The sequence below is a fragment of the Clavispora lusitaniae genome (assembly GCF_014636115.1).
Source record: "Clavispora lusitaniae strain FDAARGOS_655 chromosome Unknown tig00000038_pilon, whole genome shotgun sequence".
In the NCBI taxonomy this organism is placed as follows: domain Eukaryota; kingdom Fungi; phylum Ascomycota; class Pichiomycetes; order Serinales; family Metschnikowiaceae; genus Clavispora; species Clavispora lusitaniae.
Genome location: NW_027093976.1, coordinates 611354 through 636390, shown reverse-complemented (window position 1 = coordinate 636390; position 25037 = coordinate 611354). Strand labels below are relative to the sequence as shown.

At 45.4% G+C, this 25037-nt stretch overlaps 8 protein-coding genes across 8 annotated transcripts; 7 read left to right on the top strand and 1 right to left on the bottom strand. All coding sequences in view use genetic code 12, as the record gives it.

Annotated features, from left to right (window-relative positions):
• Nucleotides 1-213: 213 nt before the first annotated feature.
• Nucleotides 214-4986, top strand: FOB63_001396 (ABC transporter family protein; the record flags this gene model as incomplete). Its single annotated transcript, XM_002618496.2, has 1 exon — nt 214-4986. The coding sequence occupies one exon, from the start codon at nt 214-216 to the stop codon at nt 4984-4986; it is 4773 nt and encodes a 1590-aa protein (XP_002618542.2).
• A 2095-nt stretch (nt 4987-7081) lies between these two features.
• BRO1 (Bro1p) lies at nt 7082-9958 on the top strand (the record flags this gene model as incomplete). The annotated part of the gene is made up of 1 exon (XM_002618499.2): nt 7082-9958. One exon carries the CDS (start codon nt 7082-7084, stop codon nt 9956-9958), a length of 2877 nt encoding a protein of 958 aa, XP_002618545.2.
• Nucleotides 9959-10386: 428 nt separating this feature from the next.
• Nucleotides 10387-11730, top strand: UTR2 (Utr2p; the record flags this gene model as incomplete). Its single annotated transcript, XM_002618500.2, has 1 exon — nt 10387-11730. One exon carries the CDS (start codon nt 10387-10389, stop codon nt 11728-11730), a length of 1344 nt encoding a protein of 447 aa, XP_002618546.2.
• A 1509-nt stretch (nt 11731-13239) lies between these two features.
• FOB63_001393 (coatomer subunit alpha) lies at nt 13240-16854 on the top strand (the record flags this gene model as incomplete). The annotated part of the gene is made up of 1 exon (XM_002618501.2): nt 13240-16854. One exon carries the CDS (start codon nt 13240-13242, stop codon nt 16852-16854), a length of 3615 nt encoding a protein of 1204 aa, XP_002618547.2.
• An 837-nt stretch (nt 16855-17691) lies between these two features.
• PPT1 (protein serine/threonine phosphatase) lies at nt 17692-19275 on the top strand (the record flags this gene model as incomplete). Its single annotated transcript, XM_002618502.2, has 1 exon — nt 17692-19275. The coding sequence occupies one exon, from the start codon at nt 17692-17694 to the stop codon at nt 19273-19275; it is 1584 nt and encodes a 527-aa protein (XP_002618548.2).
• Nucleotides 19276-19885: 610 nt separating this feature from the next.
• Nucleotides 19886-20104, top strand: FOB63_001391 (uncharacterized protein; the record flags this gene model as incomplete). The annotated part of the gene is made up of 1 exon (XM_002618503.2): nt 19886-20104. One exon carries the CDS (start codon nt 19886-19888, stop codon nt 20102-20104), a length of 219 nt encoding a protein of 72 aa, XP_002618549.2.
• A 293-nt stretch (nt 20105-20397) lies between these two features.
• FOB63_001390 (uncharacterized protein) lies at nt 20398-22341 on the top strand (the record flags this gene model as incomplete). Its single annotated transcript, XM_002618504.2, has 1 exon — nt 20398-22341. The coding sequence occupies one exon, from the start codon at nt 20398-20400 to the stop codon at nt 22339-22341; it is 1944 nt and encodes a 647-aa protein (XP_002618550.2).
• Nucleotides 22342-22388: 47 nt separating this feature from the next.
• AFG3 (AAA family ATPase) lies at nt 22389-24761 on the bottom strand (the record flags this gene model as incomplete). Its single annotated transcript, XM_002618505.2, has 1 exon — nt 22389-24761. One exon carries the CDS (start codon nt 24759-24761, stop codon nt 22389-22391), a length of 2373 nt encoding a protein of 790 aa, XP_002618551.2.
• Nucleotides 24762-25037: the final 276 nt, after the last annotated feature.

The window sequence follows — 25037 nt, the reverse complement described above, 5'->3', positions numbered from 1 at the left end:
CGCAAAGAGAAGACTGTGGCGGAGGCGAATTGCCCTACTCCCAAAGAAAAAAAAAACAAACCCGTCGAAAAAACCTCCACGAACCCCACGGTCGACAGAGTCAACGATATGTACAGTCGATAAAGAGATAGAGATAGACACATACCCCCCTCGGCGCGCGGCGCTGGAATATATAAAGGAGCGCACCTCCGCCCCGAAAAAACCCAAGACACCATGAATCCGCAAACAGTCTTGGCTGCGGCATTGCCGCAATGTCTGTTGGGCGAGTCGCTTAGACGGCCGCTCTACGACCCGCACGAAAACTACATCAACCCGTGTACTTTGGCGTGGGCCGTTCTTTTGGTGCAAGGAACAGTGGCGGTGTGGGCGTTTTTGCAGGCCACGCATCTTCTTTTGTGGAACAGCTACGGGCCGTACCGCATCAAATATTCCTTCGGATCGGTGCGCAGCGCGCGCTCCGTGGGCGCGTTTTTCTACTTGCGCGCCGTGCTGTGCGGCGTGTACTGCGCGTTGATTGCGATTTTGGCCGCCGCGCGCGCCTTATCGCCCGAGCACCTGGGCGCCGTTGCCGGCGTTTTCGGCGCGGCCTTGGCGGTGCTGTTTTTCGGCGCGGCCCTTGTCATTTTGCCCCTTGTCGTTTTGGAAGTGACCCGCTCGCCCGTGGGCCACGCGTCCGTCATTGTGTTTTGGCTCACCTCGTTTGTCGTGTGGACCGTTGTGTTTGCGCTGGACTCGCTTTCGCCCCACAAGACGTTTCTTACTGCGGGCGCCCACGCCCACGCCATTTCGCGCGCGGCCGAGTCTCTTTTGCCCGTCTCGGCCATTTTGGCTTATCTTTTGGAAGTGTACTTCTACCGTCCTTCCGTGGAGCTTACCGAGTACTTTGACTTGAACGGATGGGACATTTCCACCGTCCGCAATCTTGTGGCCACGCTTACGTTCACGTGGCTCGAGCCAACCATGCGGGCCGTCTACAAGACCCACACCATTGACGTGGCCGATGTGCCGCAGCCTGTGATCGAATTGAAGTGTGAAGTGACCATTCTGGACTTCCGCAAGGGCTGGGAGAAGGAGGTGAAACGTGTGGAGAAGAAGAACGCCGCCAGAGAAAAGAAAATCGCTGCTTCCAACGGCGACAAGAAACAGCCAAAGCTTGCCCGGCCCATCATGTTCTTCGTTTTGTTCCGCACCCACTACAAGATGCTTTTCAGAGGTATGCTTGGCGAGTTCATCGACATGTCGTGTCTTACGCTCATGCCATTTTTGCTTCAGAAGTTCATTCTCTATTTTGCTGCTGTCACCTACGGCGAAGGCCCTCCACCGCCCTTGATCCAAGGTCTTGCCATCGCCTTGGCCATTTACGCTGCCTCTGTTGTGCGCTACGTCTCTTTTAACCAGTACTTTATCTGTTTCTTCTTCTGTTCTTACAGCATTCTGTCGTCCTTGACGGCCTTGTGCTACGAAAAGGCCATGCGCTTGTCGCCCGAGGCCCGCAAAAAGAAGCTGTGTGGTGACATTGTCAATCTTGTCTCTGCCGATATCACCGAGGTGTCCTACAGTGTGGAAACCATGTCAGATGCTGTGACGATCCCACTTCGTTTGATCTTGTGTCTTGGTGCCATTTACAAGCTTTTGGGCTCAGCAATGTTTGCTGGTTTGGCCACTGCTCTCGTTTTGGTCCCTCTCAGTTCTGCCGTCTCGAAAGCCATTTATTCGCTCTACTCCACTCAAATGAAGTACAAGGACGAGCGGATCCGCTTGACGAGTGAGATTCTCAATGCCATCAAGAGCATCAAGCTTTATCTGTGGGAAAGACCAATGCTTGCGCGTTTGCACGAGATCAGAAACAAAAAGGAATTGGTCAATGGAAGAAACATGGGGTTGTACAATGCTGGTGCTTCGTTCTTGTGGAGCTGTGTGCCTTTTGCTATCTCATGCGCGGTCTACAGTGTATACGCTACAGTCAGCAAGAAAGACGTTGTTCCTTCTGTCATTTTCCCCGCCTTGTCTTTGTTTGACCTTTTAGCCCAGCCACTCTTGATGTTGCCCGCCGTTTTCTCCAACTTTGCTGAAGCTACTGTCAGTATGAACAGATTGGGTGAATTCTTCTCTATGGCTGAACGTGATGAAAGTATCGTTCAACACACCATGAATCCTATTTCTAAGGGTGAAGAAAGCATTAAAATTAAGGATGCTACTTTTGTCTTCTCCGCCGGTGACGAAACTCCTGCTTTGAAGAATATCAACTTCTCTGCACGCAAGGGAAACTTAACTTGCGTGGTAGGAAAAGTTGGAGCCGGAAAGACAACTCTTATGAAAGCACTCATTGGTGAAATCTCTCTTGTCAAAGATGGAAAAAGTTCAGTCCACGTGAATGGTTCAGTGGCGTACTGTGCTCAGAATGCCTGGATCATGAACAGTTCAGTCCGTGAGAATATTTTATTCGGAAAGCGCTACGACAAACGATTCTACGAGAAAACCGTTGAGGCTTGCCAGTTAGTTAGCGACTTTGAATCCTTGCCTGATGGAGATGCAACTCTCGTGGGTGAAAAGGGAATTTCTCTTTCTGGTGGCCAGAAGGCTCGTCTTTCTTTGGCCCGTGCTGTATACTCTAGAGCTGACATTTACCTTTTGGATGATGTTTTATCCGCAGTGGACTCACACGTGGGCAAAAAGATCACCAATGCTGTTTTGAGTTCCAACGGCTTGCTTGCATCCAAGACCATTGTGCTTGCCACCAATTCTATTCGTGTTTTGCGTATTTCAAATGAAACCGTCTTTTTGCACAAAGGTGAAATCGTGGAACGCGGCAGCTTTGATGAGCTCATGAAAAAGAAGGGTGAAGTCTATCTGTTGGTGTCTGAATTTTCTAACGAAGAGGCCGAGGAAGAACAAACCCCTGACGTACAAAAGGCTGAATCTGAAGCGCCTGAATCCGAACCGCAATCTGTATCAGAAACTCAACTCTCTGCCCAGGTTTCCCCTAAGCCTTTCGAGCCAGGAATGCCTGAAGTCGAAGATTTGGGTGGTCTTGCACTTGCTAAAGTGGACACTAACCACACAGTGGGCCAGGCCAGTGCAGTTTCGTTCGACCATGTGTATGAGTTTGATGATGATGACGGAAAAGTGAAGACTACAGAATTGACTAAGGAAGTTAATGAAAAGGGTCGCGTCAAATGGGCCGTCTTCTCTGAATATTTAAAGGCGTGCAACTGGATATATGTTATCGTGTGGTTGGTGATCTACTGGGCCGTGATTGGCCTGGAGATCGGAGGTAACGTCATTTTGAAACATTGGTCAGAGAAAAATCTCAAAGTGGGTCATAATGTTGATCTGGGATTATACTTGCTGCTTTACGCCTTTACTGGTATTGCGTCTGGTCTTCTTACTTTCGTGGGTGCTTATATCATCCTCACATTCAGTTCTTTAGCTGCTTCTAAGCACTTTCATGATCGTATGGCGAATAGTGTATTGAGAGCACCCATGTCTTTCTTTGACACCACTCCAATGGGCCGTATTTTGAACAGATTTTCCGATGATGTTGCTGTTTTAGATCAGCAATATATGTGGACGTTGATGATGCTTTGCCAGATCAGTATTGAAACCATCGCCAAACTTTCCATTGTTATTTACAACTTGCCATTCATGATTTTGGTTATCGGTGTGCTTTTCTTCCTTTACAACTATTTCAGAAACCAGTTTATTCCAACATCAAGAGAATTTAAGAGACTCAAATCTGCCTTGAGGAGCCCGGTGTTTTCTCATCTCCAAGAATCCATCAACGGTGTTGAGTCTTTGAGAGCATATGGAGAGACTGAAAGATTTATTCATTCCAACAGATCGAAGGTTGACAATGTCATTAAAGTGGAATTTGCTGCTCAATGTGCCAACAGATGGCTTTCGATGAGATTGCAATCTATCGCTGCAATTGTTGTGCTTTCGTCCACCTTGATGATTTTGTTGTCCATTTACCTCGGCAAGAAACTAAACCCTGCGTTGGTTGGTTTCCTTATGACTTACGTCTTCAGTTCCACGAGTTCGTTAAATGCCATTATTAGAATGTGGGCAGATGCCGAAACTAAGGCTGTGAACATTGAAAGATTGATTGAGTATGGAAACTTGACGCCAGAAGCCGAGCCCATTATCGAGGGCCACAGACCTGCCTCCTCTTGGCCAAGTTCTGGTGCCATCAACTTTGTGGATTACTCTACAAGGTACAGAGAAGGATTAGACCCAGTCTTGAAACACATTAGTCTCGATATAAAACCATCGGAAAAGATTGGTATTGTCGGAAGAACAGGAGCGGGTAAGAGTTCTCTTACATTGGCATTGTTCCGTATTGTTGAGCCTACTACAGGTCATATTACTATCGATCAACTTAACACAAGCACTATTGGGCTTTTCGACTTGAGAAGCCAACTTAACATCATTCCCCAGGATGCGTGTGCTTTTGAAGGAACTATTAGAGAAAACTTGGATCCTTTCAACCAGTACAGTGATGAACAGTTATGGAAGGTCCTAGAAATGGCGCACTTAAAAGAACATGTCGAGTCCATGAAGACAGATGTCAAAGAAGATGAAGAGGACAACAAAAAGAAAAAGAAGAAGGAACCTGAAGTGCCTCAAGTTGGACTTCAGGCTAAAGTGCTCGAAGGTGGATCCAATCTTTCTGGTGGACAAAGACAATTACTTTGCTTGGCCAGAGCTTTGTTGAAGACGTCACAGGTTTTAGTTTTGGACGAGGCCACTGCGTCGGTCGATGTGCAAACCGACAAGATTATCCAGGAAACTATTCGTTCCGAATTCAAGGATAAGACAATTTTGACAATTGCCCATAGATTGGACACGATCATGGACAGTGATAGAGTGCTTGTTTTAGAAAAGGGTCAAGTCAAAGAATTTGACACACCCGAAACACTTCTCAAGAACAAAGAGAGTGAGTTTTACTCCTTATGTAAAGAAGGAGGTTATATTGACGTTCAATAATTTTGAAAAATAAAAGATAGTTAACTGATTTACATCAAATCTTCAAGATGGTTTTGTGAGAACAATCGTAAATGACAATTGTAGGGCAAATTGTCGTTGATAAGTTAGTCACCTTCCGTTGAAGGGCAAATGTGATCAGAAGACAGAAGTAGATACGTGATTCTCTTATTGGTTACAAATCCATAACCGATTCTGAATGTGGAAAATACTTATCGCTTGTCTTTGTCTCAGTAATAATATCCAGTTCGTGTACTCATATGATCTTTCCATATCAAAAATTACGGTCTCTCTGTTTCCTTTTTCAAACACCTTGAAACTTTGTGAATTTGATTTCAAAATGGTGATATCTCGAACTGCAAGAACGCTAGTTTGTATCTGTGCTACATAATGACTTGCTTTGTAGAAAATCACAGGTTCGTCGGCCAATTTCAGCACTAAGATCGCAAAAATGCCGGTCTTTAGAAAGAAGAAGTAGTTGCAAAATGTAGATCCTGTTTGTACCACCAATGGTGGGTGTTGGTGGATGACACAAAAAGAGAACACACCCGTACCCCACAAAACCACACCCGTACATCTGAAAACACCCATGCACCATGGAAAAATCCTTACATCCTGATAGAAACCCGTACCTCTTTCTTAGAAAACCCATACATCATGCGTTAAATTTTCAATTTCGACCGCAAATGGGAATAGAAGACCCGTGCACCCCATAGTTAAGCTCCACGAGATTCCAATTAACGTGAGAAAAAGTAGAAATGCCTCGAAAATGAACAGCAAAAATGTTCAGTGCTCAAATTTGAAAGTGTGTTATCACGTGAATTGCTATAAAGTACTTCTTGGGAATAACGAATATACTTTCAAGTCAGGGTTAAGGCTGACACATCCAGCTTAGGGAAGATATTTTCCGAGTTTGTTTTTCGTCAAAGTGTTGATAGAATTGATAATTAATTTTTGCTTGGACTCCGTAACTTATATAGATTTGGCGTTCAGATGTCTTTCGCCTTTTGTGACTCTTGTGTCCATTTGACTATTTAATCATGCAGACCACTTTTCATTTGAGTATATTAGTGTGCCTTGGTTGTCCTTCTTCGATACGTCATGAAATAATCGTAATCCAGATAAAATCGGAGGTATTGTTTCATATGGATTCTAATGTACATGAAAATGAGTACTTAGGCGAGTGTCATTAGTGTCGAAGATTCAGCGGCGTCATTGAAGAAGAAATGTATTTATATCTGCCTTCAGTACTTGAAAGCTTCTTGAGCCATAAACAGATGAGACATATGTTAATCCGTATTCTACTTGAACACCTTATCTATTGCTGATCATGGTATTATTATTCAAAAGACTCAGTAGATTTAAAACGCAGAACACCTTAAGCTCCATGGTTCAGTGGTGTTGGATCCTCTGTCTAGACGACAAACACATTTAAATCAGAAGCCTTTCAAAAGTCCTTTATTGTAAGTGTATACTGGAGGAAGAAATGATGTGAGAGCCAAAATTACTTCATCCAATACTGAATATTTAATACACAATTTATGACAGATGATGCTTATTCCATGCTACACATGGAAACGCTCATAAAAGCAAATGATTGGGGTTGATTGCATAGAGCTTATTCTTCTTCTTACTTACTAAATATCTAATGCTTTCAGCCACCACTTGAATATAAGTGAGACATGTCCTTGTCTGGCTTTTCGTCGTAGATCTGTTTTTCATTTCATCAAGCATAAAATGCCGAATCGAGACCACCATTCGACATAACAGATCAACTGACGGAGTAATTGGTCATGATATGTGTCCGGCACTTATCAGTTATACAAGACTTCCATACATTTAGGAGTTATTGTTCGCACTAAATCTTGCTCCAAGTTGTTCATGATGCTGGCCAGTACTTTGAAACCAATAAATTTCCAGCATTCAAAAGGGGTTCCTCAGGATAAATTTCTCTTCTGTATGCTTTGGAGTCTTTTTCTTTTTTTTTTTTTTGCTTCAGTCTTCTTTCACTGTCCTGTTCTAAATTAGGACCAGGCACCACTATCGCCTGCACGTAAATATAGGGTCAAGTATTATCTGAACCAGATACTTCTCCACCATGAAAACGGCGCTATTGTATGTTCCGAGCAAAAAAACCGAGGATGCCAGCTGGTCCAAGCCATTGAACAACTATCTTCTTTCCGTTTACGGAAACACCTCCGAGTTCCAGCAGGACGTTGCCGACTTCGATAAACTCAGGCAGGATATCAGAGGCACAGGAAGCGATATCACCAGTGTAAAACTCAATTTCCAATACTTTAGCAGGCTCGAGATCCTTGACTTGAGGATCCCTGTGGCGGCCATCAACAAGAACAAAAAAATCTCGTTTGTGTGGCACGATGCTTTTCTCCCTTCTTCAGAACACCAGCAACATGCGTTGGCGTTTGAAAAGGCCAGCGTTTTGTTCAATTTGGGCTCTCTGATGACTAAAGTTGCTGTTTCCAAATACAAGGAGGCGCAGCGGGCTTCGAAAGACGAGACAGGTGCGTTCAAAGAAGCAGTCCAGCTTTTCCAACAAGCGGCTGGAGTCTTCAGCTTCCTAGCAGAGAACTTTTTGCATGCACCTTCAAGTGATTTGCAGCCTGCTACCGTCAAGTTTTTGATCGACTTGTGTTTGGCACAGAGCCAGGAAATATTCACTTTGCGTGTGATTGACGGCGACTTGGAGCAAAAGAAAAATTCTTTGATCGCCAAACTCTGTCGCAGCACTGCTAACCATTTTGAGGCCTGTTATGGCGTGGTTGGCCATCTTTCGGAATCAGGGGCTGCTGCAATCAGTCTGCACTCAACATATGCTGTTGTGGATTCTTTGGACGAGCTTTCAAATGCAGAAGACGAGAGCGTTGGAGAATACGAGGTGGACAAGTCCGGTCCAGGCGAGAACCTTGTACGAGCCAACTTGGATGATTTTTGGGTGGCTACCATTTACTTTAAATCCATTTACTATCGGTCTTTATGCTACTATTTTCAAGGCTTGCAATTGGAAGCTACAAGCAAATACGGCGATGCTATCGCGTACTTGCAGAAATCTTTGAATGCGCTCGAGGAAATCCTGTCTTCCATGTTGAAAGCAATATCCAAAGCTGGTGGAGAAGATGCCTATGAGTTGCTTGACAATTACAAGTATCATAAGGATGCGTTGAACATCAAGTTGGCGGACTTGAACAAAGATAATGATCTTATCTACCATGACATCGTACCGTCTTTGGTCACTTTACCCGAACCTAAGGCTATGGACAGCACATCCATCATTCCCATGAACAAAGTTGAAACGTTCAACCAAATCAGCGAGTACAACTACAACAACTTTTTGAAAAACGTCGTGCCTATCAATATCCACGAGCTATTGAGTTACTATTCGGAAGAAAAGTCGCAGCTCTTGCGGAATGAGCTTGATGAAGTCGATGTTTCAAACGAAGAGTTACTGTCTGTTTTGGAATATTTGAAACTTCCAAAAGCGTTGGTTAACATAAAAGAGATTTTGAGCAGTAACAGAGAGCTTAATGTTCTGTCTACCGAGAGCCGTATACCTCCAGACCTTATTACCAAGGCAAATGAAATTGCTTTGCGCTACTCGCAGGATGTACAAAACAGAAAATCCATTGAAGAACTCCGCAAAAGGATTTTCCACTACATTGGAACAGCCGAGTCTGCGTTATCAAGTCAAATTACGGCGTCTAGCGGAAAATTTCGTGAGGATTTGATACGGTTAAAGAAATCGTTGTATGACGCTGCAAGTTCAGACTCTAGACTTTTTGCTTTGGTGGACTCCGAAAATAGCAAACTCCATGAGATCTTGGGTGGAGGCGCTGATTCTGCCGAGTTTCGTAATTTGTTTCGCACTCTGGTTCCGGAAAGACAAACTTCTGTGGTTGAGGAAGTAAGTTTGTTGGACATGGATGATGCACAAATTGCCGAACGCAATGATACGGTAGAGAAACAGATTTCTACACTTGAGAACCTATTGAACGAGCTCAACAAAATCAAAACAAGCAAAGCCAACTTGGTGGCCAAGTTGAAGAGCGAGATACACAACGACGATATTTCGGACATTCTCATGTTGAACAGCAAAATCAAGTCCACGAACGAGATCAAAACGGTGATTTTCCCAGAAGAGCTAAAGAAGTTCGAGCCATTCAGCGAAGAGCTCGATGGTCTAATTGCCAAGCAGCTGGATATGATTGCAGAGCTCAAAAAGAGATGGGACCGGTTGTCGTCTGATCCGAAGGTCAAGGAAGTACAAACATCGAAGTCGTTCCAGGACGAGTTGATTTCGCAACAACTGAGCCGCATCAACAGCTTCTACTCTGACCACTGGAAAAAATACACCACTGGATTGGCCAAAGGCGTGGAGTTTTACACGCAGTTGGCAAATTATGCCGAAAACATATCCAGAACCATCCAGCAGGAGATGCGGCAACTGGAGCAGCGCGGTCTCGAGCATTCAATGGGAAATCTTCACTTGGGACAGAGCTACCAGGCAACAGGACAGTACAGTCCCGGCCAGATGCAAAATGGTCCGCAAAGCATTGCTTCCTTCCAGAATACTGGTCTACAAAACCCTGCTTCTATGCAAAATACGGGTCCACAGAACCCCGGTCTCATGCAAAGTAGCGGCCAATTCCACAACGCCAGTGCCATGCAAATGCCCGGCCAGTACCAGGTTCCCGGCCAATACCAGGTTCCTGGCCAATACCAAAGCGCCCCATACCAAAACGCAGTGGGGTCGAGCGCGCCCATTCCCAGCCCAGACTATGGTCGCGGCGCGCCCGCCCTTCCGCCCAAAAGAATGTCGCAGAATTCGGTTCCGCCCCAAAGCCCCGCGCCAAAAATGGTCGGAAGCTGGGACGAACCGAACGATCCGAGCGCACTCATCTACGATCAGCCGTCCACTTACAAGCCAGACATGTACAATTTTTTTCTGAAACAGGGCTGAGGCTGAGCCTCGGGTCTTGATCCATGAGGCAGCCGCTGCAGGCTACATGTATGGTCGCGTGAACACTTAAGGTGGTGGTTGACGAGAATTCGAACCAAACAGGTTCGTCCAAACGGCTGAGCTATCGACAAACAATCAAACATGTGACCTCGATGATATCTTGACAGGTCCGGGATCAAAACGAGGGTTATGCGAGAGATGGTCTGTTGGTTTGTAACTGTGGGTAATTTACCGTATTAGGCTAAAAATAAATATCGTCGCAGGAGCCGGACGCGGGTGCGTCCTGCACCGATGTTTCGAGATGTATATATTGCGTCTCGGATTGGCGCAAGAAAAAAAAAAAAAAAAGAAAGGTCAAATCAATTTAATAGTCGCCAACTCTTCTTTTAAAGCCCCACTTTCCTTGCTCTGGCTCCATCACTTTCGCTATGAAATACGGCTTTTTGCTTTTTCTATTTGGCCTTTTCTCGGTCGCCAGTGCCATCCAATGCAATCTGACCAACTCTTGTCCAGAAGATTCGCCATGTTGCAACCAATACGGTGAATGTGGCACAGGTGCCTATTGTTTGGGCGGCTGTGACATCAGATACTCCTACAACATCAGTGCATGTATGCCGATGCCACGGATGTCCAGTTTCGAAGAGAATTTCAAAGACATTTCTGTAATCGGCAAACAAGAAGAATACTTGGGTAACGCCAGTGAATATGACTGGGTGTACACGGGATACATCGACTCTTATGACGATGCTCTCTTGTTGCAGATGCCTAATCAGTCTACAGGTACCGTTGTGTCGTCCACAAAATATCTCTGGTACGGCCGGATCGGTGCCACCCTCAAATCCTCGAGAGACCGAGGCGTCATCACTGCTTTCATTACATTCTCAGACGTCCAGGACGAAATCGATTTCGAGTTTCTTGGTTACAACTTGACCGCTCCGCAAAACAACTACTATGCGCAAGGTATTTTGAACTATACCAATGCTCGGAACTCGTCCACCTCCGACACTTTTGAAAACTGGCACTACTACGAAATCGACTGGAAAGAAGAAGAATTGCTGTGGTATGTGGACGGCGAAAAAGTCCGGACGGTGAAAAAGGAAGACACCTGGAACACCACTACCGAAGAGTACAACTACCCACAAACGCCGTCGCGGATCCAGCTTTCGTTGTGGCCCGGTGGTTCGAACTTGAACGCCTTGGGTACTATTGAATGGGCCGGTGGTGCAATCAACTGGGATTCGGAAGATATCCAAAAGTATGGCTACTACTACGCATATTTCAAGAATCTTACTGTCGAAGCGTACGATCTTCCCGACTTTGTTCAGCACCGCTCAAACACCAGCATCTCCAAGTATCACGCCTTTTTGTACAACTCCACCAAGGGTTTCGAAGACAACATCTTCCTCACAGACAAGAAAACATGGTTGGGTAGCGGCGACGCTACCGGATTTGACCCACAAAACGAGGAAGAAGATAAGGTGGAAACAACGAAAATTGTCAGCCTGTCAGGATCGCATGTTGTGACCAAAACTACTGTGAAAACCAAAAACACTTCTGGCGTCACCGTCAAGGTTCCAACAGCCTTGTCTTCCACTACAACCACAGAAGAATGGACCGGAGGCTTTGTCCAAAACTCAAAGAGCACTAGTGCCGCAGGAAACTCGTCTGGCTCGGGTAAAAGCAGCTCAGGCGCCATGAGAGGTTACACTGCTGGAAGCATAGTTGCGGGCGCAATTGCGGCAGGCGTGGGAATGTTCGTCTTTGCGTTGTAATGAATCACGGAACGTTAGTAGTCATATAAGCATGAGAAAATAATTTAGGATTGAGCAGTGTAGGTCGCTGAAGGAAATAATGAAGAGTGAATAATGAAGAGTGAATCATGAAGAGTGAATAATGAAGAGTGAATAATGAAGAGTGAATAATGAAGAGTGAATAATGAAGAGTGAATAATGAAGAAAGAATAATGAGGAAAGAATAATGAAGGATGCCTTGAGTAACAGAATGAACCCGAACAGAGGTTGAGTAGCTAATCGTGCATTCAAAGAAAATACATGCAATTTAAACTATGCTAAAAATTTAGTCACGGTCTATATGAAAGTTGGACTGAAGGCAGAGTCTAGCCATTGCAGTAGAGGTCTCCATTCAAACCTTGTGCTTCATTTATAAATTTGTCCGAATAACCGTAGAGGAAGTCACAAGCTTTGGCATTTGGCATTCAAAACAAAAAATTAAACTTTTAGTCATCTTTCTTCGAGATTTTAAACTTTGAGAGTGAAAAAATATTACTAGTCACACAGTAGTCAGTTACAGTACGAATTGGATAATTTTAAAACTAATACCAGAACATGTTTAGCCTTTTGAAAAGGAATCTAGTTGCATAGAATGCCATTGAATGGTACAAATAAAGAAATTGCTCCAGGTTGTATGATCATTTTTGAAGTACGATCGCCATGGTAACAATAGGTTCGAACTTCAAGGCGATCATGTATTCCTAACTGGAATAATCCGAAGGCTTTATTTCTGTTGTAGTGTTTCTTCTACGTTCCTTTGCTATAAGTGGCCTAATTCGCCCTTCAAAGTAGAAACTTAAGAATTCATCGAGTCCCATGAAAGCTCACAACAAAGCCATACAGAACTACCACTGCATCCAGTTTGTAGTGGATGAACAGCAAATACTTTAACTTCATACGTGCTTTTTCCAAAGAAACAGCCAAAGCAGTATTGAATAGATCGAACTAAATTTCTGTCTTAGATTCAAATACAGTTATCACTCAAGTCCCACAGTGAAGCAGAAAGAACGAAAAGAAACGAATTCGAGAAAAGAAACGAAACAAGCCACCAAAGGATTGCCTGAATTTTTCTCAATCGTAATTTAGTGAGGTTCGCGTGCGAAATCTGGATTGGGAGATGAGTATCAACAGAAGAAGTACTTTTCCAACTAGACAAGTAAGAATAAATAGCTGACACAGGTGTTAGCAGAACACCAGCCTAGACGACACGAGACTAACCTCCATTCTTTGTATAATGTTCCTCTCTTCTATTTTTCATTCTACATCTTCATTGTATATTTTCTGTATCTTCATTCATTTTCATTCTATTTTCCCCTATTTCATTAATTTTCTTCATTTTTTTCATTTACTTCATTTTCTTCATTTTCATTCATTTACTTCCCTTTCTTCATTTTCTTCATTTCCATTCTCCTGATTCTTGTCCTCCTGCACACACCCTCGCTCGCCCACTTGACACGGAATCAAAAAAAGTCAACACCATACCCACCAAAAATGAAGATGCTCACCAAATTCGAGTCCAAGTCTTCCAGGGCCAAAGGCGTGGCATTCCACCCGAAAAGACCCTGGGTGCTTGTGGCTTTGCACTCGTCCACCATCCAATTGTGGGACTACCGCATGGGAACTTTGATTGACCGGTTTGAGGACCACGACGGTCCGGTTCGATGCGTGGCGTTCCATCCAACGCAGCCGCTTTTCGTGTCTGGCTCGGACGACTACACCGTGAAAGTGTGGTCGTTGAACACGCGCAAGTGCATTTTCACCTTGAGCGGCCACCTCGACTACGTGAGATGTGTTTCGTTCCACCACGACTTGCCGTGGATCTTGACGTGCCTGGACGACCAGACCATCCGCATCTGGAACTGGCAGAACCGCCAGGAGATCGCCTGCTTGACGGGCCACAACCACTACGTGATGCTGGCCCAGTTCCATCCCTCTGAAGATTTGATTGTGTCTGCTTCTTTGGACCAGACCGTGCGGGTGTGGGACATCACGGGCCTCCGCAAGAAGCACTCGGCTCCTACACTGGCCCCTCGCTCGTTCGAGGACCAGTTGCAGCGCAAGCAGTTGCCCCAGCAGGACATTTTCGGCAACGTCAATGCCATCGTCAAGTATGTTTTGGAGGGCCACGACAAGGGCGTCAACTGGGCGGCGTTCCACCCTACTTTGCCCTTGATTGTGTCTGCCGGTGACGACAGACTCGTCAAGTTGTGGCGCATGAACGATATCAAGGCCTGGGAAGTGGACACATGCCGTGGCCATACCGGAAACGTGCTCTGCGCCGTGTTCCACCCTCATGAGGACTTGATCTTGTCTGTGGCTGACGACAAGACCATTCGCGTGTGGGACTTGAACAAGCGCACGCCTGTCAAGCAATTCCGCCGTGAAAACGACCGTTTCTGGCTTGTGGCCTGCCATCCTACAATCAACTTGTTCGCCACGTGCCACGACTCCGGTGTGATGGTGTTCAAGCTTGAAAGAGAGAGACCAGCGCATGCGCTCTTCAACAACAAGTTGTACTACGTGAATGGCGAGAAGCAGATCCAGAGCTACGACTTTACTCGCGACGAGGCGTCTTTGCCCATGATGTCTTTGAAGAAGATTGGCAAGACCTGGGCGTTCATGCGCACCTTGTCGTACAACCAGGCCGACAATGCGGTTTTGGTGACCCACGGCGAAGGCGAAAACGGCATGTATGCGTTGGTGACACTTCCCAAACATGTGACGGGTGCCATTGAGCCCACAGACGTCCGTCTGGGCGAAGGAAACTTTGCCTGTTTCATCTCGCGTAACCGTTTCGTCAGCTTTGTCAAGGCCTCCAAGATCTTGTACGTCAAGGACATGAACAACAACGTGACCAAAACCATTCAGTTAGACTCTTCTGTGACTGATGTTTTGGCCGGCAACCCGGGCCGTGTTTTGTTGGTGAAGCCACACTCTGTGGTCAATTACGACGTTCAACAACGCAAAGAGTTGGGCGAATTGAGTGCCAACAACGTCAAGTACGCCGCTTGGTCCAACGACGGTCTGCACTTGGCCTTGATGTCCAAGCACACCATCACCATCGCCACCAAAGACTTGGACTTGGTCACTTCCATGCACGAGACAATCCGTATCAAGAGTGCTGCTTGGGACGACTCTGGTGTCTTGCTCTATTCTACTTTGAACCATATCAAGTACACTTTGTTGAACGGAGACAGCGGTATCATCAAAACTTTGGAGAACACCTTGTACATAACCAAGGTGGCGCAAAATAAGCTCTACTGCTTGAACCGGTCCGGTAACGTCGAGGTGGTGACCATTGACCCAACCGAATACCGTTTCAAACGTTCTTTAGTGAACCGCAACTTTGGCGAGGTTTTGCGCATCATCCACAACTCCAACTTGGTGGGCCAGAACATCATTGCCTACTTGCAGCAGAAGGGCTACCCCGAAGTTGCATTGCAGTTTGTCCAAGACCCAGAGACTCGTTTTGAATTGGCGTTAGAATGTGGCGACTTGAAGATTGCCGAAACAGAGGCCGCCAAATTGAAGGACAGAGTCACTTGGGAGAAGTTGGGCCATGAAGCTTTGAGTCAGGGTAATGTCGAGATTGTTGAACGTGTCTACCAGCAGTTGGAATTGTTTGACAAGTTGTCATTCCTCTACTTGTACAAGGGCGACCAAGAAAGATTGAACAAGATGTCGTTGATTGCCAACGCCAGAGGCAACTTGTCGTCTTTGGTGCAGAACACACTTTACAACAACGATGTTGAAACCAGAATCGATGCCTTCCTTAGATGCGGCATGTATCCATTGGCATACACCTTGGCTGCTTCAAGCGGCATGAATGACAGAGCCAATCAGATTTTGGAAGCGGCTGGTGTGAGTCTGAAGGACGTTCAGCTTGGTGAAATGGGAGCTCCAGCTCCATTGCCTCTTCCAGTTGAAACTGCCGGTAACTGGCCAATCAAAGAAAGCAGCATGTCGGTCTTTGAGACTGCCTTGGTCACTGGTAAGGTGGAGGATTTGAACATTGGCGAAGACGAGGAAAAGCCTGCCGAAGTTTCAACCCAACTTGATTTCAATGACGGCCTTGACGATGACTTGGAGGAAGAAGGCGGTTGGGACATGGACGATGACGACCTTGACATTGGCGACGAGTTTGGCGACGCAGGCGAGTTGGAAGACGAATTCCCAATCAAGGCCGAAGGTGCCGACGGTGAAATTGCCCACTGGCTCCGGAACAACAAAACTGCGGCTGGCTGTGTGGCAGCAGGAGCCTTTGACCAGGCGGCGTCTTTGTTGAATAAGCAACTCGGTGTGGTGAACTTTGAGCCGTTGCGTAAACGTTTCATGGAGGTTTACTCGTGCAACAAGTTGAGTTTGCCCGGCGTCAATGACTTGCCTGCTATGAGAGACTACATTCGCGAGGACAATGACGAGGACGATCCAAAGCGCTTCAGACCACTCATTCCTGGTTACGACACGTTGGAAGACAAGTTGAATGTTGCGTTCAAGTTCTTCCGTGCCAACAACTTGCCTGACGCCATTGCTGTGTTCCGCGAAATCATCCACACCATCGCAGTTTTAACTGTCGAGGACGAGGAACAAGAGGCAAAATGCGATGACATTTTGACCTTGTGTCGTGAGTACATCTTGGGCTTGTCGATCGAGTTAGAGCGTCGTTCGCTCGACCTGTCGCAATTACAAAGAAACTTGGAGTTGGCTGCGTACTTCACGCGGGCGAAACTTCAAAACTCTCATCGGGTGAATGCATTGCAAGTGGCTATGCTGCAGTCTTTCAAGAACAAAAACTACTCGAGCGCATCGTACTTTGCTGGCGAGCTTTTGAGCATTATTTCGACCGGAAGCAAAGCTGAGCAGGCGCAAAAAATCAAGGCTCGTGCTGATACCATTGCCAGCGACGCTATCGAAATCGACTTTGACCCATACGCAGAGTTTGACATTTGTTGTGCATCCTTCACTCCAATCTACAAGGGCACTCCGTTCGTCACTGAAGCTTTGGTGGGCGCAAAGTACAAGTCGGAGTACAAAAACCAAGTGTGTCGGATCACCGAGGTGACCCGTGTGGGAGCCCCAGCGTCGGGGTTGCGGATCCGGGGCTAAGCAAAAAGCAAAAGTTTCCTAGTTCAATATTGTGAAAAATACACCAAGACGTTAGTTTGTGTAGAGGCTCAACTTCTTATCCCATTTTGAAGACAAGAACCATTATACATGGGCTGAGATATTTTAGATATCCCAATTTATCGTGTTGAGATAAACGGGCTGATCAAGCGAAATTGCGTTATCCAATAGAATGAATATAAACATAAGCAGTTCAATGAATAAAGTAATTGCGGACCATCAAAGCAGTCCAATTGCTAATGCCAGAATAAAAAGATTTGAACAGATAAGAGTTTGTAGTAACCATACTATGTACCAGAAAATGGTTACGAAGATTACTAAGAAGGACAGATTGCATATTTGCCAAGTTAGATTCCCATCTCAATTGAAGTTTCGAAAGGCCCAAAGATTCGTCAGAACTGCGAAATCAAAATCCACATTTAATGGGAAATTCGCTTTTCTACCTACCAGTGAATACACGGTTGTGAATAATCAAAAGATGTAAGAGACTGTTCCACTGTGCAGTTTGGTCAAGCATGTCAAAACATTCTAGAAATTAAGCTCTTGCGAATTCACGACTATAACACGTAGAATATAATAAAGAGCACAAACCGCTCGGAAACGAAAGAAAAAGCAAAAGCGACAAAAAATTGACATTACAGGAAACTGAGATCAACATACCAGAGATATATAGAATCAATCAACTGAATGACATAATCCAAAACGGCTAGATCGATGATACTAGGACTCGTTTCTGCAGGAACAGCCGTGTGAAGAAAAAAAGAATCTAAGCGTAGTCAAAAGAGCAGAAGTTAAACTTTAACCGCATAGAAACTCGCCATGTCCAAAGAAGAGGCAGTCAAACTTAAGGACGAAGGTAATGCGTTGCTCAAGCAACATAAGTATGCTGAAGCGGCCGAAAAATACACCGAGGCGATCAAGCTAGATCCCAAAAACGCCGTTTTTTACTCCAACCGTGCCCAAGTGCACATTTCTTTGGAAGAATATGGTCTGGCTATAGCCGACTGTGACCGGGCTTTGGAAGTGGACCCAAACTATGCTAAGGCATATTACCGGAAAGGTGTATCGCTCATGGCATTGTTGAACTACAAAGAAGCACAGGGAAATTTCAAGAAGATTTTGCAAAAATTGCCCAACGATCGGTTGACTTTGGAGAACTACAAGCAGTGTGTGAACTACTTGAAGAAACAGGCGTTTGAGAGAGCCATTGCTGGAGACGATAAACGCTCGATTCTCCACGAAATCGACTACAGTGCTATTGTTATCGAAAAAAGCTGGCTGGGCCCACATTTGGAGATCGAGGCCCATAAGAAGGGCGATGACCTCAACATTGACATCAAGGGCTTGGATTTGGACTACTTGAAGTACATGATCCAGTTATTCAAGGACGGCGGGAAGTTGCCCAAGAAACACGTATTCGCCATAGTGGCCAAGGTGTACGAGCTTTTCAAAAAGGAAAACACCATGGTGGAAATGTGTTTACCACACAGCAAACTTGATGACACGAAAACAGAAGACGAAATTGCTTTGCAAGGGAAAAAAATCACTGTTGTGGGCGACACACATGGCCAGTTTTACGATGTATTGAACCTCTTTGCTCGTTTCGGCAAAGTCGATGAAAACCACATCTATTTATTTAATGGTGATTTTGTTGACCGTGGATCTTGGTCTTGTGAAGTGGCTCTTTATCTCTATGTGCTCAAGATCTTGTATCCGCAAAGTGTTTTCATCAACAGAGGAAACCACGAAACCAACGACATGAACAAGACTTATGGTTTCACCGACGAGTGCGAGGCCAAGTACTCGAAGAAAGTTTTCGAGGCTTTTGCCGAATCGTTTGGTGCGCTTCCATTGGCTTCCTTAATCAACAGATCCTATTTGGTGATGCACGGAGGACTTTTCTCCAATGATAAAGTCACTTTGGACGATATCCGCAAAATCAACAGATTCCCAGTGTCTGGTCTGTCCCAACCTCCACGTGACGGGCTTGCGATGGAGCTTTTGTGGACGGATCCTCAGCCAGAGAACGGTCGTTCGCCTTCGAAAAGAGGCTTGGGCATTCAATTCGGACCCGATGTCACCGAACGGTTCTGTTTGGCCAACAAAATCAGAAAGGTCTTACGATCGCATGAGGTTAGAATGGACGGTGTGGAAGAAGAACATAACGGAAGGCTTATCACTGTTTTCAGTGCACCCAACTACTGTGATGCCACTGGAAACTTGGGTGGTGTGGTCCATATTGAGGAAAATGTCAACTACGATAAAGAAAAGGACGATGGTGAAGGGTACAGGAAAACAGACGATGACAATTGTCCATGGAAGCTTACCACAGAGACGTTTGAGGCAGTGCCACATCCAGACTTGAAGCCCATGGCCTATTCGAAGAGCGGATTCGGATTCTGAGCAGGGTTTTAACTTCACATGTTGCTACAGACAATATAAGACTATGGATTCTGTTTTGGACTGTGGATCTTGCAAGTATATTTAGCAGAGACTTGCAATGTGACTGCCGGTAATGCATGTACAAAGAAAAAACACCGATAGATTCTCCATGTAAGTGCATATATGGATGGAAAGTAATATCAGCCGAGACAGCGATGCTTATAAAGTAGATCAAATTATAGAAGTATGCTATCTCTATACGGAAGAATCACGAATCGGAGCAATTGTAAGCCGTCAATATCTATTTCTTAATTTTGCATTGGAAAGAAAGTCGATCATAGACTGAAATCAGCGATGCTATATTGAAAAATCAAGCTCATGTCCTGAAAATGTAAATCATTGGCCATTCTTTCTAATTAAGGCTCAAGCAAATGTAATTAACTAGCATTATTTTGTGCTTTCATTTCCTTTTCTCCACATGCCAACAAAGCTCTAAGAATTTATCTACGAATGTCACAGCGATAAATATCCTCCAATCTTTATTCTAACCGGAGTATCATTCTAGTTGACGTAGTGTACCCACTAATTTGCCTAGCAAAGTCTGTGCCTGATTCTAATGCGACACCACCAAATGTCAGAAAACTCGATTGACGACGAACCGGACGAATGGGACCAGCGGATCTTGAAAACAGGCTGCTATGAAGAAAACCTTGCCTTGCAGCTTTGCCACGCAGACAAGGGCGATTGGAGACAATGTTTGGGCGAGATGGAGGCGTTTCGGAAATGCTGGGACGGCAACAAAAACAACGAGCGAACCAGCACGGTAGAAAACACCGAACGGGAGATTTAGGAAAATAGAAGGAAGCAATGAAACGACATGAAACAAAGTAGGAAGTAGTGAAGGGAATATAGCGATGCAAAACCGGTGATGACGCAATCGAGCTGATCAAACCAGAGAATGAAAACCAGATAACAGCCAGACAATCTAATAGAAATCCAATAGACAATCTAAACAATCTTAACAATCTAATAGACAATCCAAACAATCTAATCTAGATGGATGGAATAGGCGGTTCCATCGATCCACCATGTGTCCACGTGACGTCCTCACTTTGTAGCCGTCTCATCCAAAGACACATCTGTATGGCCCATGAAAAACTGATTTCGCTAGCGGAAATCGGCGATTTTTCATCGGAAGAAGAGCTCGACCGGGCCTTGCGCCAAGACTCGGCAGAACTCGAAAACCGCCTTCGCCAATTGAAACAAGACTCGTCGGCTCGTTTTCTTCGCAGATGGGACGAGATCATCTCCAAATATTCCCAGATCGACGACAACACACAGAGCGACGAAATTGATCTTCGTACGGGCGAGATTGTGCGAGATAATGGCCATCTTCGATCTTTGGCCACAGATGGGTCGCTCCATGGCGTCTCGATCCAGTCTAGTATCTGGGCTGGCGACTATGACTTTGAACGGGGTCTCAAGGCCGAGGAGAAGGAGCGAAGACACCAACAAAGGGCCAAGAGGCGGCTAAAGGAGAGACTCAAGACACAGCAGTTGTTTCGAACAGCTTCGGCAGGTCCGGTCTTGCTCTCGGAGCCTTTGCAAGATAATCTTCTGATTCTCAACCCGTCGCCGACAAAAAAGCAGAGAACTGCAGCGTCAAGTCCGCTCAAGGAACGAGAGAGTCCAAAACCGTGGACTGGGTATGAGAGAGAAGAGAAAATGCGCAAAGATTACAAATCTGAACGTAAGAATGCAAGTTTAAGGGAAAACATCAAGTGGGACCAGAAAAATCGCCCGGATTTGATCTACCGGCTGCTGTCGGAGCTGCTTGCAAGCGACATGGACAGTCCGGTGAGACTGAGCTTGAAGTTTCTCAAACGGTTGGACTTACACAGTCCCAAAAAGCTCGATTTACGGCAGTTTGAGCTTTCGAAGCGGGATTCATTTGACGAAAGACCGGTTTTGGAGTATCCCCAGAGCCCAGAGCTTGAAATAACAGAGACCCGTGGCAATCTTTCCCTTCCAAACTATACAAAAGGCGTCTCAGACGTACAAAGCCCGAAAAGGTCTACGGCAGAGAAATACGCAATTGTGTCTGAAACATCTCCTTTTCATGACCATTCAAGTGCTCCGCTGGATTATAAGTTAGAAGGCCCAACGTATTCCCATGGATCACCAAACGGCAGCCATCTGTTCCTGATACAGTCTGACCTCATTGAAACGCCGCAGATTGCCCTTTATCCTTGTGCTTTTGGGTGTTCTTACACGTCCGACTCTAAAACAGCATACAGAGCCCATTTACTCTCGACACACGCTCACCTGCTTCTTCGAATTGGATACCCCGTCAAAATCCCCGACTCAAACCACATTTCGCATAATGAACACATTTCAGAACTCACCATTCTTCGTTTGACATTGCATTTTCCACTTCGAATCCAGATGCCTTTGAAACCGTATTCGTGTGGCCGGGAATTCAAGTACGGGAAATGCCAGCGCATATTCTTGGACGAAAAAAGTGCCCAGGCCCATCAAGAAGCCTATCCCCATAAGTGTTCTGCTCGAAGACAGGTTCTTCTCTGCCCCATTTTGGGATGCGACTTTATGACCGATGAAGGTTATAAAGAATGGAAAGATCACGTTCTGGGACATGAAAGAGAGCAAACCAAAAAATTCAGCGTGGTTCCAATTGAAGATGCAGAAGTTTCCGATATATTCAGCGATTCTGTCTCAAGCCTAAGCTTTTCAGAAGATGACGAGAAAATGGGAGGCTCAAATCTGAATGGAATTTTGCAAGAATTAAGCCATTCTGGAATAGAGCAAAATTCAAATGGCGAAATGCCCCAACATAGATCCGTTTCCCAAAAGCCGATACACGACACTCTGAAAGACACAGAATCGTACACTTTGTCCAAACTTGATAATCTCATTACATCACATCATATCACATCGTCTCCAGTTGAGGAGAGAAAAGCCCCTCCTCAAGCTTTCGACATTTGCTCCAACGCCAGCGAAGACGATTTCTCCGCAATAGGCGGGACTATAGAATACGATTCCATCGACGAGTTTTTCCAGCTGGACTGATCACGAAATCGGCTGTATATACTATTTACAATATCCATCATGTACACTTATGCGGCCTCTGCGTCGCCCTTTCCCTTCGGTCTGTTCTTGAAAGCATCTTCGCCCTGAAGATACTTGTCGAAAGCATCATTTCTTTCAGGGAACGGACGTGGACCAACTAACCGAATCATATCTTCTCTGGTCAACACCTCCTTCTTGTAGACTTCTTCTGCAACCTTGTCAACCAACTCGAGCTTTTCTGTCAACAACTCCTTGCATGCAACGTACGCCTCATCAATGAGACGCTTCACTTCCTCATCAATAATGCGTGCAGTTCCCTCAGAGTAGTTATTGTAGACTTTCAAGTTTCCTCCTTCGTCGCCTGTATCAAAGTACACGCTACCAAGCTTTTTAGACATGCCCAATTTCAACACCATGGACTGCGCCATTTGCGTCACCTTTTTGAAGTCATCTGAGGCACCACTCGAAACAGACTCAAAGTGAATCTCCTCACTCACACGGCCACCCAAAGACATGATCATTCTGTGTCTAAACTGCTCAGTGGAGACCAAATACTGATCTTTCGGCAAATACTGAGCATAACCCAAGGCTCCCTGACCTCTAGGAATAATGGACACTTTCACCAAGGGGTCAGCATATTGTAAGAACCAACCACAAATAGCATGTCCTGCCTCGTGGTATGCAACAGTTTTCTTCTCCTCTGGACTCAATACACGAGACTTTTTCTCTAAACCAGCAATCACTCTTTCAATGGCCTGTTCGAAATGATAAGTATCAACGCTAGTAGCATCTTCTCTGGCAGCGATCAAGGCACCTTCATTACAACAGTTTGCAATGTCTGCACCAGCAAATCCAGGAGTCAAAGCAGCCAACCTACCTGCCAACTTTTCAATGGCCTCATCAATAAGCTTCTGGTACTTGCTAAAATCAACATCCTGATGGCTAGCCTTGATGTCTTCAACGCTTTTCAAAGTCAACTTGGACAAGTGCACTTTAAAGATAGCCTTTCTTCCTTCAATGTCAGGAATGTCAATAGAGATGTGTCTATCAAATCTGCCGGGTCTCAACAAGGCTTTATCTAAAATGTCAGCACGGTTAGTACCAGCCAAAACAACAACGTGGTCGGAAGCTTCAAACCCGTCCATCTCGACAAGCAATTGGTTCAAAGTGTTTTCCCTCTCATCGTTTCCGCCCATACGGCCATTGCCTCTTTCTTTTCCAATAGCATCAATTTCATCAACAAAAATGATAGCTGGAGCCATTTCTCTCGCTGTTTTGAACAAATCCCTGACACGCGAAGCACCAACACCAACAAACATCTCAACAAACTCAGAACCAGAAACAGACAAGAAAGGAACACCAGCCTCACCGGCAGTAGCTTTAGCTAAAAGCGTCTTACCTGTACCAGGAGGACCAGACAAGATTGCGCCTCTTGGGATTTTAGCACCAAGTTTCTCGTACTTCAATGGATCTTGCAAGAACTTGACGAACTCCATGATTTCTTCCTTGGATTCCTCGCAACCAGCAACATCTTTGAACTTGATCTTCACATCAGTTTCTTGGTTGAATAATTTGGCTTTGGATTTTCCAATCTTGAAAATACCTCCAGGGCCACCGGCACCAGATTGCGGAGAAGCTCGTTTCACTGTAATGTACCACAATCCACCAATCAACAAGACAGTAGGTAAAATGGGTAAGATCATGTTCATCCATGAACCCCTCTCAACGTACAGAATAGGCAATCTTTCTTCGACAGGGATTCCCAACTTGTCTTGTGCTGCGTTCATTTCTTCTTCGAAAACTTCAACGGAGCCAATTGTGAAAACAACAACGGGCGATCCACGAGGGCCACGTGTGGTTTCGTCTGAGAATGCACCTGGAATAAGTTCCGCTTCAACAGCAAAACGGTTAACTACTGTGAGCCTTGTGACTAAACCTTTGTCGAGATATCTGATCTTAAAGTCTTGAAAGGACAATTCGTTCTGTTTCTGGTTGGAAAATAAAAGAGACGTGGCCAAAAATGTGAGGAGCAAGAAAAGACCTAAGGCTTTCAGTGCTTGGGCAGCATCAATTTGGATGATTTTGAGGTTCTGCAAGTTTGCTTTAGGGTTCTTCTTCTTGAGTCGTTCCCGCACCTCTTGGCGAAGCTTTTCTTCTTCGGAGTCCGGCTTTTTTTCTTTGGACTCCTTTGGCCGCTCTTCCTTCGATTCTGATTCATCTTCACTCTTCCGGCTATTCATTCTCCTACCCAGACGTCTGAAATGGAGCGGAGAAGTTTGGGAAAGTAGAAGACGAGGAAAAACGCCAAAATTCCTCTGAGCACCGATATGCGGGAGCACATGGGCCCTAGCCAAGGACATAATCGGCGCAGATCGGCCAAAGGCAGAAAGGATCTGCCGCCGAACGAGAATAGAACTCATGATGGTGGTTGAAGAAGATGAAGTAGTCAATTCGCCTCCGCGACTTTGAAGTGGGTCACGTGCACAAACTCCAATTCTAGAAGGCAAGAAAGTTGATCATCCTAAGAACAATAATAAAGCACAAAGCAGGATGAAAGGTCAAATTCACAATACAATCTTTGGAGACTAGAGAAGGTTTCTAGTGTAGAGAGGGGTCTGTGTAGGGGAAGGGAAAGCAAGAATATGAGGACAAGAGGCAGAGAATAACAAGAGTACGTCCTGACGTATAATCAAAAA